The sequence below is a fragment of the Anoplolepis gracilipes genome, chromosome 2 (genome assembly GCF_047496725.1).
Source record: "Anoplolepis gracilipes chromosome 2, ASM4749672v1, whole genome shotgun sequence".
Taxonomy (NCBI): Eukaryota; Metazoa; Arthropoda; class Insecta; order Hymenoptera; family Formicidae; genus Anoplolepis; species Anoplolepis gracilipes.
The window spans coordinates 7,855,122-7,877,982 of record NC_132971.1 but is presented as its reverse complement, the minus strand read 5'-3'; the positions used below and the strand labels follow the sequence as shown (position 1 = coordinate 7,877,982).

At 27.2% G+C, this 22,861-nt stretch overlaps 1 protein-coding gene and 1 pseudogene across 7 annotated transcripts in view; one reads left to right on the top strand and one right to left on the bottom strand.

Moving 5' to 3' along the window:
* Positions 1–865: 865 nt before the first annotated feature.
* Positions 866–19,581, top strand: LOC140663251 (facilitated trehalose transporter Tret1-like; annotated as a pseudogene).
* The window catches only part of LOC140662881 (uncharacterized), a 15,542-nt gene continuing 12,117 nt past the window's right edge, over positions 19,437–22,861 (bottom strand). For 4 of the 7 annotated variants that reach the window (XM_072886567.1, XM_072886570.1, XM_072886574.1 and 1 more), the window contains 3 exons: positions 22,676–22,813; positions 21,831–22,062; positions 20,876–21,144 (listed from right to left, as the gene is read on the bottom strand). In XM_072886567.1, coding sequence (XP_072742668.1) covers positions 20,996–21,144; positions 21,831–22,062; positions 22,676–22,813 — 519 coding nt within the window. In that variant the 3' untranslated portion in view covers positions 20,876–20,995. Of the gene's footprint in view, positions 19,640–20,875; positions 21,145–21,830; positions 22,063–22,675; positions 22,814–22,861 lie in introns of those variants that run through there. The other 3 variants (XM_072886569.1, XM_072886572.1, XM_072886571.1) reach the window with 2 other exon arrangements.

The following is a 22,861-nucleotide window of genomic DNA, read 5'->3' as shown; positions in this document are numbered from 1 at the left end:
TGAAAGATGAAGAAGATATATCTCGTTGCTATAGCAGTACGTACATGTTTTTTGGAATAATTAAATAAATATATAAATTTTTGAATATACCTGTTCAAATCTTATTCTTATTGTTAATATATAATTAAACTTAAAATAAATTAAAAATTATTTTTTATATAAATGCAATGTTATTTAAATTCTCTTTGTATTTAATTTCTGAAATATACATTTTACATCTATATTTTTTACAGCGTATTACATTTTATAGTATTGTAATCTCTCTAAATTTGTATCTCTGTCTTTAATTGGTTTAACCGCTTGTGATACGTAAAACAACGCTTATTAGGTTTATTGTAAATTAATTTTAAATGTAATATATTTTTAAGAATACATATAAAAAAAAGGTATATTAAAAATTAAAAAAATTGTTTTTACATATTTTAAAATTTTAATTTCAATATGATATTAATAATAATTATATTATAACAAAAACAATTACACAAATTATAAAATGTGTGTACACACACATATATATATATATATATATATATATATATATATATATATATATATACATATGATTATGAAATATATTAGTTCTGTCTAATTATACTTTTTACCATTTTAGGAAATCTGGGTATGCTGACAATCGGCCAATATTACGGTTGGGTATCTCTATCTTTGCCTATATTGATGCAAGGAAAAAATAAAACATATTCTGTAAGTTTAACTTCGGAGGAAGCATCTTGGGTGTCATCTTTACAGTGATGGGTTGTGTTTTTTCTGCATTTATAGTGAACGTTATTGGCAGAAAAAACACCATGTTATTCGCGACTGTGCCTTCAATTATTAGTTAGTTGATGATAGCCTTAACAACATCATTATGGGTAACTAAATAACTTTTATATTTGTAATATCTATTTAAGATCAAAATAATATATGACATGTTTTTCTACGCACATCCTGATGTTGAAAATTTAAACTTATTCTCTGTTTGTTTATTTTATTTTATTATAAATCTAGATTCTTTATCTCAAGAATTTGACTCTTAGCATACTTATATATTTTATGTATATAATATACTTTTTTAAAGATTCTTCCTGAAAACGTTGAAATTTAAAATTAACTTTTATATTTCATTATCTTACTGTAATTTATAAATAAATATTTACAATGTTAATATTATCTAATATCTACAGAAACGTTATAAACATATTTTTTGTGATTTGCATTCAAAGACTATCTCAAATATTCACATTTATTATAAAATTATTACTATTTGATTGTTGTCTAATTATTATTTAATAATAGTTGAAGTAACATTTACTGGTAAAATCTATTTTTTAAATAATCTTAAGTCAGTTTTATAATTATAAACATATAAATTTGTGCAATAATTCTTAATAAGATATAATAATGTAATAATATAGTTAATATTAATAGTAATGTAATAGTATAATTATCCTCTAAAATATTTAAGTTTTATGAATTTCAATTTTAATATTAATTGTTAAAATATATTCTATAAACATAAATCTGCAAATTAAATATTTATTACAACTTTTTCTTAACTATGTACATATAAATAAAATACATAGTTACAAATTTGTAACTATGACATTTCTTTAAATAAGTTAACTTTATGTCATTAGTAACGTTTAATAATTTTGAAATTATCATTCTGTTATAGAAGTATTTAAAGAGCGTGAATTTGATTTTACACAGCCCTAATAATAATACTATCTTTAAAGATTATGCACCAAATGAGCGGTATTCAGGCCGTGGAACAATACGCTGAGTTAATTTTTGATCAGACGAATAATAAGTTAGATGGCAAGTATTTGACCATGATACTGGGCACGGTACAAGTGATTTGCACAATCATTTGTATGTTTATCAACCATCGCAGCGGCAGGAAATCGCTGCTGATCATTTCTGCAATCGGCTCGGCCTGTTCGACCGCCAGGTCGCGACATATTTCCAGTTACAGCATAATCATGTGAACACTAGCATTTTAACATGGTTGCCTGCTGTCGGTGTAATCATGTACGTAATCATGTTCTCAGTAGGTCTATCTCCGCTACCGATAACTATGATCGATGAATTACTTCCTACGAACAGAGAGAAGAATGAGAGGGGTCATGCCCTTGTTTTTTAGGGAACGCTTCTTCTCCGCCGTACAGTGGCGCTAACTGGATCCATAATTGAGTTTTCGGAACTACGTGGCTGGATCCACTTTCCAGTGCCATGGTAAAACGACCGATTGGTTCGAGTCTGTGCTAGATCCATAAATTGTGGTTCGTGTCCGTGCTAGATCCATAACTGTAGATCTCAAAAGTATGAAACATATACATTCAATAATATTTTATTACATATTATTAATTGCAACTGCACGTGATCTTTTTTCACTTTAACATATATTATGAAGTAATATATATATATATATATATATATATATATATATATATATATATATATATATATATATATGTATATGTATATATATGTATATGTATATATATGTACAATATATGTACAAAAAATCCTCATTTTATTTCTTATAAAATTTAATGTTTTAATGATTTCAATGAAAGTATTTAGTAAATATTCACATAAGGTCACCCCTTTCAGAAGTCAATGATCTTGACATATGTTGTCAAGATCATCACCCTCAGTAACGTTTAAAAGGTTTTAGCCGTCGCTCGTTGTTTACTAAAAAGTTACATACAAAAATTGTTAAAAATTGACGTTTTTTCCAATTATTTTATCAAATACTGGAAATTTAAAAAAATGTTTCAAATAAAAGTTGTAAGTCTCTTCAAAATATACGTTTTATATCCTATCCATATTTATTATACGAGTGATAATTTTCGAGAAAAACAAAAATAAGACTACGAACCTCATACATGATATTAATTATAATATCATATATAATCTAGTCGCACTGTATCCACATATATATATATATATATATATGTATGTATGTATGTATATATATATAGTATAAATTTTAAGTTTAACGATCGATAAGCATAAATACAGAACTAATGTTTTGCATAATATAAATTAATTGTATTATGATGATATTATTGATTAAGTTTCCTATTTTTGAAATTGCTAATAAACGATAAGTAATCGTCAATTAATTTTTCAAACAAAATGTTTTCATTATTGTCTGATATATTTGCAATCTCTTTTATCTTCATTTTCCAACATTGCAAATAAAATGACGTAAAAAGTAGCAAGGATAAATTATATGGAACATAAGGTATGGCAAGCGAATAAAGTAAAGATTAATGTTCAGTGAAGGTTAAATATTTGTTCTTAATAATTTTTCGTAGACGTTTCATATTACCTATGCTACATACAATATGAAGAGCATTGCATGAAATATACAAAGTAATAATGTACTCTGCCTTACTAAAGCATTTAGAATTATATTTTATTATTTTCTATACTATTTTATTTTAAAATTTAACATTTTTCATTGTAAAGACTATCTATCTCTTCTCCAAATTTTTGACGCGTCATCGATAAATCAATTTTACTTCGATATATTGCAATAATGTACTCTGCCTTACTAAAGCACGTAAAATTATATTTTATTATTTTCTGCACTACTGCTTTTAATAAATAGTGAATTAATTTTTCCTATTCCACTTTCTTCTTCCTTTAACCCTTCATTGTCTACACACTTATTTTGAGAGGTGACAGTGGAGGGTTAGGAGGAATAAAGAGAGGAATAATAGGAAGAATAAATAAAATAATGCTAATTTGTTTTATTCTAGTTTTGTTCTATATAGTCTTTGAATATTAATTACAATGTCATTTTATTATAATGACGTCTATATATTATTTTATTTTATTTTATTGTATTTTTTTCGTTGTGGAGATTCTATCTATCTGCTCTCCAAATTTTTGACGCGTCATCGATAAATCAATTTTACTTCGATATATTGCAATAATGTACTCTGCCTTACTAAAGCACGTAAAATTATATTTTATTATTTTCTGCACTATTGCTTTTAATAAATAGTGAATTAATTTTTCCTATTCCTCTTTCTTCTTCCTTTAACCCTCCATTGTCTACACACTTATTTTAAGGGGTGACAGTGAAGGGTTAGGAGAAAGAAAGAGAGGAATAGGAAGAATAAATAAAATAATGCTAATTTGTTTTATTCTAGTTTTGTTCTATATAGTCTTTGAATATTAATTACAATGTCATTTTATTATAATGACGTCTATATATTATTTTATTTTATTTTATTGTATTTTTTTTGTTGTGGAGATTCTATCTATCTGCTCTCCAAATTTTTGACGCGTCATCGATAAATCAATTTTACTTCGATATATTGCAATAATGTACTCTGCCTTACTAAAGCACGTAAAATTATATTTTATTATTTTCTGCCCTATTGCTTTTAATAAATAATGAATTAATTTTTCCTATTCCTCTTTCTTCTTCCTTTAACCCTCCATTGTCTACACACTTATTTTAAGGGGTGACAGTGAAGGGTTAGGAGAAAGAAAGAGAGGAATAGGAAGAATAAATAAAATAATGCTAATTTGTTTTATTCTAGTTTTGTTCTATATAGTCTTTGAATATTTATTACAATGTCATTTTATTATAATGATATCTGTAAATTATTTTATCTTATTTCCTAAATTTCTTTATTTATTCTGTGTTTATTTTCATTAATCGCATAAACCTATAATTAGGCAGATTATACATTGAAATACATTTGAAATACATTTTGTTTTATACTTATTTAAGACACGTTGTTGAATTCCGCAATTAGAAACTTTATTAATTACTGTTAATTAATACCGATTATGCAATTGACATACTCGTGCACGATTAGTAATACGTGTCTTCTAATCTTCTCGAAAGTTCGATTTTTATTAATAAAAGATGTTATATAAATATTGACAATGTACTTCACGAACGGTAATGTATTTTAAAACGCTCGAAAATTCGCTTCTGAATAAATAGGAAAACATATTTCGCAAAGAAGGTATCGCTCTTCCCGCGGATTATATTCTCCCAATAACTAAGAAGCGAATTTTCGAGCATTTTAAGATATATTACTGCTCGTGAAGTACATTGCCGATATTTATGTAAAATATTTTATTAATAAAAATTGAACTTTCGAGGAGATTAGAAGACACATATTATTAATCGCGTACGAGTATGTCAATTGCATAATCGGCATTAATTAACAGTAATTAATAAAGCTTCTTTTCCCGAAATTAATATATCAAACGTTCTGCTTTTATAATTGTAAATTCAAAGCGACAAATAGATGAAATAAATGAGTCAACTGATGAATAGAATTACAGTAATAAAATAAAATAAAATTATATATTATAAATATGCATTTATATATCAAATATATAGTTAGAAAAGTGTCTTTTGCAACAATAATGTCGGTTAATTAATTTCGATGCCTTATTAAAAATTAAAGATAAGACATAGCCAGAAAGATATGTGATGAGAATGCTAGAAGGATGCGAAAAGAAAGAAATCAAAAAGTCAATAAGATATTGCTAGATGTTCCGCGGTAAACGAAATTCGAATTCTTTATTCGATCAAAAATCGAAAAGATTGATTAGCTATCGATCGAGTCTGCATGAATTATTCAGTTCAGGAAATTAGAAACGCCATACCGAAATAAGATAATATATTCGCAACGAATGAATATGATATAAAATTTAATATAAAATATATTACAAAATGTATAAAATACATTGTAAAATGTACAAAATACATATTATATATAATTAATTTAATGTTACATATAGAGAATTAATTATATTACAAATATATTTTACAAAATTTAATTAAAACGTCACCGAGAAAGGCAATTAGGAACTAGCGCAGGTGTATATAAAATTTAATATAAAATATAATTTTAATTTTTAATTCAAATAATTTTATTACATAGAATTATACGAAATATCCAAAATTGACCTATATAATTTATTAGAAATTTTTAAAACGTAATTGATATAGTCTATATCACGACGAAAAGATCGAATTATTAATAAATTTATCGATACGTCTCTCTCAATTAAGAAAACCTAGAATTTTAATGGAATTTTATGTTATTGTATGTATTCTTCCATTTCGTGTAATTTTACTTTTTACAATAAGTATATAATAAATATAACTCATGCATATAATATAACGCAACTTAAATCTATCTCTTACGCAATAATATCTTATATACTATTTTAATAATATAATATAATATTTAAAATTCATACTTAATGTTCATACAATCTTATGCAATATAATATATAACATACCATAAATACAATGTTATACCTGTATAATATACATCTTAATATAAAAGATATGCATATAATATACATATTATATACGTACATACCATAAGTTACATGTACAATAAATAAGTTACATTTTTTTACGTTTTTCATAATTAAACTAAATTTTATTATAAATATAATTTTAATTTTTACCTAATAATGTTTTAATACTTGTTTTTACAGTTTTTATATGTAATTTATATTTAATTAGTTTTTTATTTTATTGAAAAAAATATTAAACTTTTATATTTTTACAAATTTATATTATCTTATATTTATATTTTTATATTTTTTTCCTTACAAATAAATTTAATTTTATAATAGCTATAATTTTTCTTTTATTAAATTTTATGTTTTTTTTTAATTGTCTTAATAGCCCTAGCAGACCTAATTCTACTAGCTACATCAGCAAAAATCCGATAAAACAAGATTTGGGGAGTCCTAATTGGAAATTTGCGATTACATATTTTTTACGCATTGTGGCCAGAATTGACCACGTATTTTCAGCCAGTTAGACCTACCTTTTGTTAATCCTGGCTATTCATTCTGACTCGATTTCTACGAGCCAAGAATTGAGGAAGAAAAATAACTTCTTCTACTGCCGGTAATAATTATCACCGGCAAATAAGACGACTTATATTCATTTAGGATCGTATGATATTATAATACAATCGTTTTGTAATCGCGTATCATTAGTCGTCGAAAATTGCAAAAGATATATAACAAATATAATTATATATATACCGAAAAAATTGTACTCAAAATGTAGACTTTATAAGCCTTCTTAATAGATATTCTTAATAAATAAGAATAATTTTTTACCGTGATATATTTTAAAACACCTAATTTATAATGAAATTAAAACTATTGTATATATTAATATATTATGTATATTTAACTTGTCAAAATTTTAATAAATAGCAAATGTCCATTTGTAAAATTGCTTTTTTCGTTATTGGGATTCATAATCTCAAATATTAAATAATATAAGATGATAAGAAAATATTCTATTCAGTATATATATTCAGATATTCTTACTTGCTAAGAATATCTGAAAGTACTCTTTATAAGATTTCTCTCTTAAACTAATTGTAAGAAGATCTTCTTAGTGTTTATTTTAAAGAAATATATTATAAAGTTAAATAAAATATTCTTAAGCTGAGAATATAATTTTTTCGGTGTACGTAAAATATATTAGCATGCATATCAATCCCTCTGTCGGCGGGTCATTAAACATTTGTATCTTTAAAATTGTTTTATAAAAATCTAATATATATAATGTCTTGCATAAAACTGGAATAATTCATATATTTTTATTTTTTTTAATATTTTTCTTTTTCTTTCAATTTTAATATACAAATGGTATATCTATTTTAACAAAAGTTAAAAAAAAAGTAAATGAAAAATGTAATATAAAATTTTCTCTTGGAATACGTACAAAAAGAAATTTTTTTATAATTTAAAATTGACCCAGAATACGGCATGCATGCATTCCGCCGTCCGAGGGTTAAAGCAACAAATTTATCTACAATCTACATCTTTATCTACAAGTCTATTAATCTACATCCACAAATCTCTACACAAATCCGTTGCTTTAAAATATAATAAAAGCTTTTTATCACTTACCGACACTGATGTACAACAGCGGAGTCGTTGATATTGAATCTATACGTTGTCTGTAACATACAAATATAAAATATAAATTATAGCAGCGCTTAAAATAATTAATATTCAAGAATTTATTATTATATATACTCATCAAATTATTATTATGTACTTATCAAATTTTATATTCAATGCGTACAATAATAAGCAGATATATAAATATCGAATAATTATATAATTAAAAAAAAGAACTATTTTTTAAATAAATAGACTTTTATAAGATTTATGTAAAAGTCTTTATCTCTGAGTTTCTCTTGTTGAAATCAATCAACTAAATAAACTGAATTAAATCATATACGTGATTTATAATAATTAATCTACAAATAATAATATACAAATAATATTTACCCTGGGGTTGCTCCGCCGATGCAAGATACCTCTCCTAGGCCTCCTCCTCCTCTCAGATTGTAAGGGACGTCAGGATCTATTGTTTTATACGCGCGATATACTTTTTTCAATTTGTTTAAACCGTACAAAAGTAAAATCGCATATTTTAAACCGTACAAAAGTAAAAACGCGCGATAGTTTGGACGGCACTCCCGCACTTTTACGCGCGATACTTTGACAGTACTTCCGAATTTCGGAACGATCGAAAATTCAATTTCATCACGCGCGAGAATCATACTTGGAGTCGACAGGTCGGGCACGATCAAACTCCAACAAAAGAAAAATTAAAATCAGGATAAATAAACGAAAACACGATCGCGATCGCGACGAAGTCGAGACAAATGTCAAAAACAATAGCTCTATATGTCACTAAGGTCGAATGTTATTATTTTATTTTGGAGTCATTTTAGACATACTTTAACACGTTAAAATTAATATTATTACATATTATTCGTATTATTATTATGTATTATCGTCGCGAGAAACTTGTACGGCGCGCTCGACCTCGAGGTGACCGAACGCGAGACGCACATGCCGGCGCAGACGTCGGAGTAAAAACACGTGCGCACACTACGTCCGCCCAAGTCGAAATGAATGACTCACCGCTGTCACGAGTCGCGTACGCCGTGGTCTCCCCTCTCTTACCTCTTACTATGGAATGCGTGACGTCAAAGACAAGGTCGAGTATGCTCATTCATCCCGCGGGAAGAGCGATACCTTTTTTACGAAATATGTTCTCCTAATAACTCAGAAGCGAATTTTCGAGCGTTTTAAAATACATTACTGCTCCTGAAGTACATTGCCGATATCTATGTAAAATATTTTATTAATAAAAACTGAACTTTCGAGGATATTAGAAGACACATATTACTATCGCGTACAAGAATATGTCAATTGCATAATCGGCATTAATTAACAGTGATTGATAAAGTTTCTTTTTTCGAAATTAATATATCAATCGTCCTGCTTTTAAAATTGTAAATTCAAAGCGACAAATAAATGAATTAAATGTCTCAATTGATGAATAGAATTACAGTAATAAAATAAAATAAAATTATATATTATAAATATGCATTTATATATCATATAGTTATATAAGTGTTATAAAGTTATTCCATATTTATATACATATCTGCTTATTATTGTACGCATCGAATATAAATTTATTAAGTACAATAATAATAAATTCTTTAATATGAAATATTTCAAATCGCTGCTGTAATTTGGATTTTATTTCGTATGTTACAGACAACGTAGCTTTAATGTCGACAACTCCGCTGTTTTGCTGCAGTGTCGGTGAGCGAAAAAAAGTTTTTATTTAAAAGCAACGGATTTATGTAGAGATTTTGATAGATAAAGATGTAGATTGTAGATAAATTCATTGCTTTAACCCTCGAACGGCAAGATATAGTGCATTCTAGTGAATTCTGAGTCAATTTTAAATCATAGAAGAATTTCTTTTTATACGTTCTTTTTGTACGTATTATATTTTAAGATAAAATTTTATATTAAATTTTTAATTCATTATTTTGAATCTTTTACGAAATAATATATTATATTCTTTTTATAAAATTATATTATAATTATGTATTCATATATTATATAAGAGTCTCTTGCAACAATGATCTCGGTTAATTAATTTTGATAAGTAATTTTCCTTTTCTTTTCAAATCACGATTAAACTCTTGTCGCGAATAAGTAATAGAATATCTGTTCTTTTCTTTCTTTCTTCTTCTTTTTCTGATAAAATAAAACAAACATACGTAATATATATAAATGAATAATTAAATAGTTACGATGAAAGAGAGAACATTTATTTAATATAATATGACAAATTTCTATAATTACAGAGAGTTATACATATTTAGTAAATGTAATAAGTACAGGCAGTAAATTTGTGCATATTTTTTATTATTAATGTATATTTAATTATTATACGTCTATAAATAGATGTGTGTATCTATAATATAAATTTCTATCGCTTTTACAAATAATTCTTCACGCACACACACATTATTGATATAATTTCTTACGAATATAATAAATAAATCGTGCAATTATAATAGTCATACAGTAAGTCATAAGATTGCTTTCGTTGAAGTATTTTACAAATTTCGTAATCGCGTTTCATGTATTTTAAATATATCGCATTAAATCGAATAATAATATTATTTTAGTTAAGGAATTTTATATGTATTTTAGAATCATTTGATTGTACATATTTCAACGCGTTAAATTATATCACGTAGTATAGTGCGTATTTGTTATTGTCTGGCGCGAGGAGAAAGAGAGAGAGAGAGAGAGAGAATGAGCATACTCGACCTTGTCTTTGACGTCACGCATTCCATAGTAAGAGAGGGGAGCCCGGCGCGTACGGCGTACGTGACTAGTGACAGTCATGAGTCATTCATTCTTACTCCGGCGGGCGTAGTGTGCGCACGTGTTTTTACTCCGATGTTGGCGCCGGTGCCGGCACGTGCGCCTCGCGTTCGGTCACCTCGAGATCGAGCGCGCCGTACACGTTTCTCGCGACGATAATATACGTAATAATATTACGATAAATCTTAACGTGTTAAAGTACGTCTAAAATGACTTCGAAATAAAATAATAACATTCGACCTTAGTGACATATAGCGCGCTATTGTTTTTGACATTCGTCTCGGCTCTCGGCTCTCGGCTCTCGGCTCTCGGCTCTCGGCTCTCGGCTCTCGGCTCTCGGTTCTCGGCTTCATCGCGATCGCGGTCGTGTTTTCGTTCATATTTCCTGATTTCGATCACGAAATTATGTTGTCGGGGATCGTATTTGATGCCGACTAACTGGGATTATCTCAGGGTTGCTTTCCAGTGAAAAATGATTGATTGAGGAAGATGTTGCCAAATGGATGTCGATTATCGGCGTTTAATTTGCATTTTTTCAATCGTCATTTCTTACTGGGCAACAACGTTTACACGCCTCAGTATCGCGGCTGAGGCGAATGCCGGCCGCGTAAGACGTATGTTCAGTATAGAGAGATACATGAACGCGCGGTTAATATTGAGCTAACGCTCGATAATCGGTTGTTGAGAGCACAGTCTCTGCTTCGGCAACGGGTTTCGGTCCTAGTCGATTAGAGGTCGGTCGATTGTTAGAATAAATCGTTGATGAGCCCCTTTTCTTGTACCGGCAATACGACGTATCGCATTGAGGACGTCGACTGGAGGATTTAGGTCATGATTTACGCTCAGTAAAGAGGTTCGATCCAGTTGATAAATGTTCAGATTGTTGAACATTCATGAAATGGGTGTTCCTCTTGATCCGTCTACCAGCCCTATGACGTATTATGTGGACTGTCTGTATGATAGACACATATGCTCATCCGAAATCGTGCCTAATAAGTTTGAGTCGGTCTGAGATGCGGTGCTGCACGAACGAGAATCGAGCGTACCCCATTCGCGATCGATTCCCTCGATCTTCCGTTCTCTTCCGATTCGGACTTAACTCTTGCTCGGAGTTTGATCGCGCCCGATTTGTCGACTTCAAGTATGATTCTCGAGCGTGATGAAATGGGATTTTCGATCGTTCCGAAATTCGGGAGTGCCGTCAAAGTATCGCGCGTAAAAGTGCGGAAGTGCCGTCCAAACTATCGCGCGTTTTTACTTTTGTACGGTTTAAAATATGCGATTTTACTTTTGTACGGTTTAAACAAATTGAAAAAAGTATATCGCGCGTATAAAACAATAGATCCTGACGTCCCTTACAATCTGAGAGGAGGAGGAGGCCTAGGAGAGGTATCTTGCATCGGCGGAGCAACCCCAGGGTAAATATTATTTGTATATTATTATTTGTAGATTAATTATTATAAATCACGTATATGATTTAATTCAGTTTATTTAGTTGATTGATTTCAACAAGAGAAACTCAGAGATAAAGACTTTTACATAAATCTTATAAAAGTCTATTTATTTAAAAAATAGTTCTTTTTTTTAATTATATAATTATTTGATATTTATATATCTGCTTATTATTGTACGCATTGAATATAAAATTTGATAAGTACATAATAATAATTTGATGAGTATATATAATAATAAATTCTTGAATATTAATTATTTTAAGCGCTGCTATAATTTATATTTTATATTTGTATGTTACAGACAACGTATAGATTCAATATCAACGACTCCGCTGTTGTACATCAGTGTCGGTAAGTGATAAAAAGCTTTTATTATATTTTAAAGCAACGGATTTGTGTAGAGATTTGTAGATGTAGATTAATAGACTTGTAGATAAAGATGTAGATTGTAGATAAATTTGTTGCTTTAACCCTCGGACGGCGGAATGCATGCATGCCGTATTCTGGGTCAATTTTAAATTATAAAAAAATTTCCTTTTGTACGTATTCCAAGAGAAAATTTTATATTACATTTTTCATTTACTTTTTTTTTAACTTTTGTTAAAATAGATATACCATTTGTATATTAAAATTAAAAGAAAAAGAAAAATATTAAAAAAAATAAAAATATATGAATTATTCCAGTTTTATGCAAGACATACATGAAATATTTATTTTAATTATATATATTAGATTTTTATAAAACAATTTTAAAGATACAAATGTTTAATGACCCGCCGACAGAGGGATTGATATGCATGCTAATATATTTTACGTACACCGAAAAAATTATATTCTCAGCTTAAGAATATTTTATTTAACTTTATAATATATTTCTTTAAAATAAACACTAAGAAGATCTTCTTACAATTAGTTTAAGAGAGAAATCTTATAAAGAGTACTTTCAGATATTCTTAGCAAGTAAGAATATCTGAATATATATACTGAATAGAATATTTTCTTATCATCTTATATTATTTAATATTTGAGATTATGAATCCCAATAACAAAAAAAGCAATTTTACAAATGGACATTTGCTATTTATTAAAATTTTGACAAGTTAAATATACATAATATATTAATATATACAATAGTTTTAATTTCATTATAAATTAGGTGTTTTAAAATATATCACGGTAAAAAATTATTCTTATTTATTAAGAATATCTATTAAGAAGGCTTATAAAGTCTACATTTTGAGTACAATTTTTTCGATATATACATAATTATATTTGTTATATATCTTTTGCAATTTTCGACGACTAATGATACGCATTTACAAAACGATTGTATTATAATATCATACGATCCTAAATGAATATAAGTCGTCTTATTTGCCGGTGATAATTATTACCGGCAGTAGAAGAAGTTGTTTTTCTTCCTCAATTCTTGGCTCGTAGAAATCGAGTCAGAATGAATAGCCAGGAGCAACAAAAGGTAGGTCCAACTGGCTGAAAATACGTGGTCAATTCTGGCCACAATGCGTAAAAAATATGTAATCGCAAATTTCCAATTAGGACTCCCCAAATCTTGTTTTATCGGATTTTTGCTGATGTAGCTAGTAGAATTAGGTCTGCTAGGGCTATTAAGACAATTAAAAAAAAACATAAAATTTAATAAAAGAAAAATTATAGCTATTATAAAATTAAATTTATTTGTAAGGAAAAAAATATAAAAATATAAATATAAGATAATATAAATTTGTAAAAATATAAAAGTTTAATATTTTTTTCAATAAAATAAAAAACTAATTAAATATAAATTACATATAAAAACTGTAAAAACAAGTATTAAAACATTATTAGGTAAAAATTAAAATTATATTTATAATAAAATTTAGTTTAATTATGAAAAACGTAAAAAAATGTAACTTATTTATTGTACATGTAACTTATGGTATGTACGTATATAATATGTATATTATATGCATATCTTTTATATTAAGATGTATATTATACAGGTATAACATTGTATTTATGGTATGTTATATATTATATTGCATAAGATTGTATGAACATTAAGTATGAATTTTAAATATTATATTATATTATTAAAATAGTATATAAGATATTATTGCGTAAGAGATAGATTTAAGTTGCGTTATATTATATGCATGAGTTATATTTATTATATACTTATTGTAAAAAGTAAAATTACACGAAATGGAAGAATACATACAATAACATAAAATTCCATTAAAATTCTAGGTTTTCTTAATTGTGAGAGACGTATCGATAAATTTATTAATAATTCGATCTTTTCGTCGTGATATAGACTATATCAATTACGTTTTAAAAATTTCTAATAAATTATATAGGTCAATTTTGGATATTTCGTATAATTCTATGTAATAAAATTATTTGAATTAAAAATTAAAATTATATTTTATATTAAATTTTATATACACCTGCGCTAGTTCCTAATTGCCTTTCTCGGTGACGTTTTAATTAAATTTTGTAAAATATATTTGTAATATAATTAATTCTCTATATGTAACATTAAATTAATTATATATAATATGTATTTTGTACATTTTACAATGTATTTTATACATTTTGTAATATATTTTATATTAAATTTTATATCATATTCATTCGTTGCGAATATATTATCTTATTTCGGTATGGCGTTTCTAATTTCCTGAACTGAATAATTCATGCAGACTCGATCGATAGCTAATCAATCTTTTCGATTTTTGATCGAATAAAGAATTCGAATTTCGTTTACCGCGGAACATCTCGCAATATCTTATTGACTTTTTGATTTCTTTCTTTTCGCATCCTTCTAGCATTCTCATCACATATCTTTCTGGCTATGTCTTATCTTTAATTTTTAATAAGGCATCGAAATTAATTAACCGACATTATTGTTGCAAAAGACACTTTTCTAACTATATATTTGATATATAAATGCATATTTATAATATATAATTTTATTTTATTTTATTACTGTAATTCTATTCATCAGTTGACTCATTTATTTCATCTATTTGTCGCTTTGAATTTACAATTATAAAAGCAGAACGTTTGATATATTAATTTCGGGAAAAGAAGCTTTATTAATTACTGTTAATTAATGCCGATTATGCAATTGACATACTCGTACGCGATTAATAATATGTGTCTTCTAATCTCCTCGAAAGTTCAATTTTTATTAATAAAATATTTTACATAAATATCGGCAATGTACTTCACGAGCAGTAATATATCTTAAAATGCTCGAAAATTCGCTTCTTAGTTATTGGGAGAATATAATCCGCGGGAAGAGCGATACCTTCTTTGCGAAATATGTTTTCCTATTTATTCAGAAGCGAATTTTCGAGCGTTTTAAAATACATTACCGTTCGTGAAGTACATTGTCAATATTTATATAACATCTTTTATTAATAAAAATCGAACTTTCGAGAAGATTAGAAGACACGTATTACTAATCGTGCACGAGTATGTCAATTGCATAATCGGTATTAATTAACAGTAATTAATAAAGTTTCTAATTGCGGAATTCAACAACGTGTCTTAAATAAGTATAAAACAAAATGTATTTCAAATGTATTTCAATGTATAATCTGCCTAATTATAGGTTTATGCGATTAATGAAAATAAACACAGAATAAATAAAGAAATTTAGGAAATAAGATAAAATAATTTACAGATATCATTATAATAAAATAACATTGTAATAAATATTCAAAGACTATATAGAACAAAACTAGAATAAAACAAATTAGCATTATTTTATTTATTCTTCCTATTCCTCTCTTTCTTTCTCCTAACCCTTCACTGTCACCCCTTAAAATAAGTGTGTAGACAATGGAGGGTTAAAGGAAGAAGAAAGAGGAATAGGAAAAATTAATTCATTATTTATTAAAAGCAATAGGGCAGAAAATAATAAAATATAATTTTACGTGCTTTAGTAAGGCAGAGTACATTATTGCAATATATCGAAGTAAAATTGATTTATCGATGACGCGTCAAAAATTTGGAGAGCAGATAGATAGAATCTCCACAACAAAAAAAATACAATAAAATAAAATAAAATAATATATAGACGTCATTATAATAAAATGACATTGTAATTAATATTCAAAGACTATATAGAACAAAACTAGAATAAAACAAATTAGCATTATTTTATTTATTCTTCCTATTATTCCTCTCTTTATTCCTCCTAATCCTCCACTGTCACCTCTCAAAATAAGTGTGTAGACAATGAAGGGTTAAAGGAAGAAGAAAGTGGAATAGGAAAAATTAATTCACTATTTATTAAAAGCAGTAGTGCAGAAAATAATAAAATATAATTTTACGTGCTTTAGTAAGGCAGAGTACATTATTGCAATATATTGAAGTAAAATTGATTTATCGATGACGCTTCAAAAATTTGGAGAAGAGATAGATAGTCTTCACAATGAAAAATGTTAGATTTTAAAATAAAATAGTACAGAAAATAATAAAATATAATTCTAAATTCTTTAGTAAGGCAGAGTACATTATTACTTTGTATATTTCATGCAATGCTCTTCATATTGTATGTAGCATAGGTAATATGAAACGTCTACGAAAAATTATTAAGAACAAATATTTAATCTTCACTGAACATTAATCTTTACTTTATTCGCTTGCCATACCTTATGTTCCATATAATTTATCCTTGCTACTTTTTACGTCATTTTATTTGCAATGTTGGAAAATGAAGATAAAAGAGATTGCAAATATATCAGACAATAATGAAAACATTTTGTTTGAAAAATTAATTGACGATTACTTATCGTTTATTAGCAATTTCAAAAATAGGAAACTTAATCAATAATATCATCATAATACAATTAATTTATATTATGCAAAACATCAGTTCTGTATTTATGCTTATCGATCGTTAAACTTAAAATTTATACTATATATATATACATACATACATACATATATATATATATATATATGTGGATACAGTGCGACTAGATTATATATGATATTATAATTAATATCATGTATGAGGTTCGTAGTCTTATTTTTGTTTTTCTCGAAAACTATCACTCGTATAATAAATATGGATAGGATATAAAACGTATATTTTGAAGAGACTTACAACTTTTATTTGAAACATTTTTTTAAATTTCCAGTATTTGATAAAATAATTGGAAAAAACGTCAATTTTTAGCAATTTTTGTATGTAACTTTTTAGTAAACAACGAGCGACGGCTAAAACCTTTTAAACGTTACTGAGGGTGATGATCTTGACAACATATGTCAAGATCATTGACTTCTGAAAGGGGTGACCTTATGTGAATATTTACTAAATACTTTCATTGAAATCATTAAAACATTAAATTTTATAAGAAATAAAATGAGGATTTTTTGTACATATATTGTACATATATATACATATACATATATATATATGTATTATTTCATAATATATGTTAAAGTGAAAAAAGATCACGCGCAGTTGCAATTAATAATATGTAATAAAATATTATTGAATGTATATGTTTCGTACTTTTGAGATCTACAGTTATGGATCTAGCACGGACACGAACCACAATTTATGGATCTAGCACAAACTCGAACCAATCGGTCGTTTTACCATGGCAGTGGAAAGTGGATCCAGCCACGTAGTTCCGAAAACTCAATTATGGATCCAGTTAGCGCCACTGTACGGCGGGGAAGAAGCGTTCCCTAAAAAACGAGGGCATGACCCCTCTCATCATTCTCTCTGCTACAAATATAAAGACTGTCGGTAGTACAGTAACTGTTATAGCGGCCGGTATCTTTACCTTTAGCGTGACAAAATTGTATCTAGTCATAGCCGATAATTTCGGCATACACATACTATTCTGGACATTTCAGTCTCTTTGGTGCTTTATTCACACTTATCTACGTTTCTGAAACCAAAGGTAAGACTTTACAGCAGATACAAGAGGAACTACACCGCTCGTCAAATGTAGAAAAAAAATTCTGCAAAAAAATATTTATGCGTTAGTTTTTTATAATATGTTCATAAATTATTCAGGCTTAATTAAAAATTATTTTCTAATCGTAAATTGATTTTATAACTGATATTACTTTGCTTGAAATGCTCTTAAATAAAAAATTATAGTACACTTTTTATTTTATTATTTCTGTATTCTTAAGTAAACAAATGTAAAGACTACAAAAATATAAAATAATATTATATTAGTTAATGTATAAACTTAGCGAATTTTCTTTTAATATACACAATATATTTTTTATGTTGTTTATTTGTTATTGTTTATTTGTTATTATTTACTTTGTTAAATATAAATAAATACTATATAAACTATCGCTGGTATAAATATTTTTTGAGAATGCAATAAGAAAAGTATACTTAGCAACGTTGTAAGTTTTCTTCTGAAATATATATATATGTATATATATATATATAATGTATTTCTTAAGATATTTAATATATATATTCTTTAACTTATTTATAAAATATTTTTAATCTCTTTTATATGAAACACATCATTAAACATATTAAAATTTTCTTATATTTGATAACAAAATAAAACATTGAAATGTTTTAGATAAAGCTAATATGAAATTATTAATTAAATCATCTAGAAAGTATCTTATTAACAGCTTTTTATTACAAACTGACAAATAACGTTTGTACATGAAAACGATTGCTGCGAAGATAAAGAAGATATGTTTTATTGTTGTAGGAAATAGATATTTATTGAGACAATTAGATATAAAAGTATATTTTTCAATAAAATGATTCGATACATTTATATCTTAAATAATAATATATCGGAAAATATATAGTTTTATGACTAAAGTGAGAATCAATTTAATCCATCAATGTTTAATCCATTAATATTTTTATTCTTGTTCCTTGCTTCTCAGCAGCTGTACATATTGAGATTCATGGCCGAATTAGTTACAGGCATCGCTTATTCAATCAAACCGATATATATTTAAATAATATTTTGTCAGTAGATATGCTTTGTGTTATTATTCTACTGTTAATTATATTATTCTCATTTATTTTATTATAATAAATATATACAATATAATATTAATTTATTATGTATTTTGTCGAATAATGTTTTTTATTTACTTTAACGAGAAATATCCTTTTAATTACTTAAAATACGAAAGCATTTATATTAATCATAAATTAATATATATTTAGATGTACATATAAAAAATACAACATTACAATTAAAAAACTTTTGTTTGCATATGGAACAGTGAAATTTGGGAGATAAAATAATTTTTTATATAAGCAAGAATAAACACATAAAAAAATTATAAATAGACGCATTATTTTCTTTTAAATATAAATGTTAAAATACAATATGCAGTGCCAGGAAATCGTTGCTAATTATTTCCGTTATTTGTTCAGCGTGTTCGACAGCCATGGTCGAGACGTACTTTGTAATCTGTAACATAATCACGTGGGTATTAACAGTTTAGTGTAGCTGCTCATCACTGGTGTGATCATGTATGAAGTTATATAACCCGAAGTCTGGTATCATTACTGTTCATCTTGACTAGCGAACTATTTCCTACTAATACGAAGCCTTTTGGCAGTTTAATAACTATCATCGTGAACTATATTCGGGCATTTTTAGTGACAAGATTATATCTAGTCATAGTCGATAATATTACATATTATATTAACATATACGTGCCGTTTTTAATATTTATTGCATACAGTCTTATCGGTCTTTTTTCTATATATCTGAAATAAGCAGATTTAGAGCAAATAAAGAAGAAATTGCATGACTTTTTGAAGTGAAAGAGAATTATTTACACGTTAATCTTGTCTTGAAGAGTATTTTAGAGAGTACCTGAAGAATATTTGAGAGCTGTTTACTCTCGATCAAATAAAGCAGCTTTTGTGTCAAATACCGTCTCTCACCTGTGTAATATAATCTGTACTACATTAAATTGAAAATTGTAGTACATAAATGGAATGTCGGCAATACATAAATTATAACTAGTTTATATATTATAACAAGTTTGTATATTTGTATATATAATAACGAGATTGTATATCGGTCTTGTATTAATCGCCCGTTGTAATAATTGCGCTCGAAAATAAAAAGCATAAATCAAATATTTAATAATATTATACATATTACTAAAGTTAGATCTGAAAAATAGAAGGATTCGTAATTTAAGAGAGCATGTCATTTAATTATATTTTGTACAACAAGATACAATATTTTAAAATATCTTCTTATTAAATTCAGATAATTTGCAGAACATTGCATATTTTTTTATCTATATAAAAATGAACTTTTTAGCTATATTACATGTTGTAAATGCAAAAAACTATATTAATAAATTTTTTTATTAAATATTTATAACTGATTAAATTTTATTTGTATTTTTTGTAGCATTTTCGCTTATCTTTACATATATTTTGTTTCTTACTTTACTTTAGCGTTTAAAATAATACTGGCCACGTATTTCTATATTTATTTGTAAATTTCAATCTTGTTTTTTTTAATCCATTTTTAGTAATAAATGTGATTTTGATTCAGATTTTTAAAAAAATTGAGATTTTTGTCTAGCAAACGCTATTATAAAGTAAAAGAAGGATAAATTAATTAATATTTAATATTTAAAATTCTTATAAGACTTCTTTTATTTAAAAAAAAATCCATCGATGTATTTACACATTGATAATACACGTTTTCCATGAAAACGTGTATAAGAATCACATATATAAGAATGTATATATTTGGATTGTTAACAATTGCATTGTGTGTCAAGTATGTTCATACTGTTTACGAATAATGGATATGCTCTTCGTCGCTTGACGGTGAGGATTGGCTAACCACAATCGTTATAGCATCGTTAGGTTGTAGCCACATCTTTGCATTATTACGATCAATTTTTGGCGAACACTTCGTTTGAGCCTTTGCTAATGATATATCTGAAACATTTATGCATTACAAGTACTTCGAAACGGTCCTCGTTTGTCTATTCGATTATCTATATAGCAGGATCGATATATACAATAAACGAATAGATAGATACAAATACACAAGGCGTGCAAGAAATAGCTGTAATTGTTAGTCTCAATGTATCTTACATTTTCTTCATTAAATTTTTGGAGAGATAAATAACTATTTTCCATATTTTATGTGATATTATTTGACATATTTATACGAGATTGATATATTTAAACGAGATATAATTTATTGTACACGCATTTCCATTTTACGAATTATTATAACACATAAATTTTCAGGAAAAAAAACCACTTAAAATTTGTTAATACAATAATAAGAGAGATATTTTGACGGTTTCATTTTGAAAATGTTATATTTTACATTTTACATAAAGCAATTTGTACGTGGCATTTCTGAAATGATAATTTGTGAAATGTCAAAGCAAAATAGTGTGCATGCATACGTTTTACACGTAATTTTCAGTGACAAACGAAACAGACTATGACAACTGAAAATTGGTACCGTGCTTTAACATAGATTAATGAAAATGGCACGTGTCATGAAATGTGTGAGCATGATGTAAATTGATATCGCGACATTTCTCTTCTTCTCGCGTTGCCCTAGATTGGTATATTTATTTTTAGTTCCAAAACGTGCATGCGCTCACCTGATCTCTGTATCTGACTTGGCGATGTCGATGTATCTGGAAACTGAACGTGCTTCCTTGATAGCCGGCTCGCAATGGGACTTTTCTCCGATAAGAGAGGGTTGTGACATGCCGTAGGACTCTGAGTCGGTGTAGCTTTTGTTTCATTGTTGGTGACACCTTTTCGCGAACTTAGACACGAAGTGGTGGCGGTCGTAGTCGGTGGTTGGGTTACATATCTCACCACTGGAATCTTCAAGGAATATCATATGAGACATAAATAATATATTGGGCGATTAAAAATTTTCGGAACATGAGTCACGAGATTTAGCGAAATGATGATAGAATTCACATGTTAAAAAATAAAAGAAAACTTGAAAATAATACATTGATCGATGTATGTCAGCTTTTATGAGACCTACTAAAAGATTATATGAGAAAATTGTATATATAGAGGGATATAATTTGTACGAGGAAAGAATTTGATATAAAGTATCTTTGACATATAAAAGAGAGCTACAATAGAATTCTCGACACACGATCGATTCTCTTATGATATTGATTATGAGATAATTGACGTAACAAAGTTGCTACGAATATCCCCTTACTCTTCGTTACTTTTTTACCTTTCAGGAAAAACATTTCATGGGTTTTTTTTCACAGACTTCCTATTAGTCTCCCTTATCGTTTCATTGCTTAATGATATCAGAAAAGAAAGACCACTTACTAGTATTACAAAAAACATATATACGTATAATTAATCCGTTTATATTTATTATCCGCAAATTATATACACGTGTCAAATATTGCTTTTTTTAAATAAGTTGTTCATTAATAAAGCAGTACGACTGAATAATTCACTTAACTTTTCGTCCCTTATCCCACTGTTCTTTCCTCTGTGAAATTTTCGGAATACTGACCCTATATTCGTAGTCATGCGCAGCAGTACCGCGACCAGCTGAGTATTCTTGATACTGCGAGATGACACATAAAACTGAATATATCTGTAACAATATTTGTTTTGATCTAAGTGATTTGATATTTGTAATGTA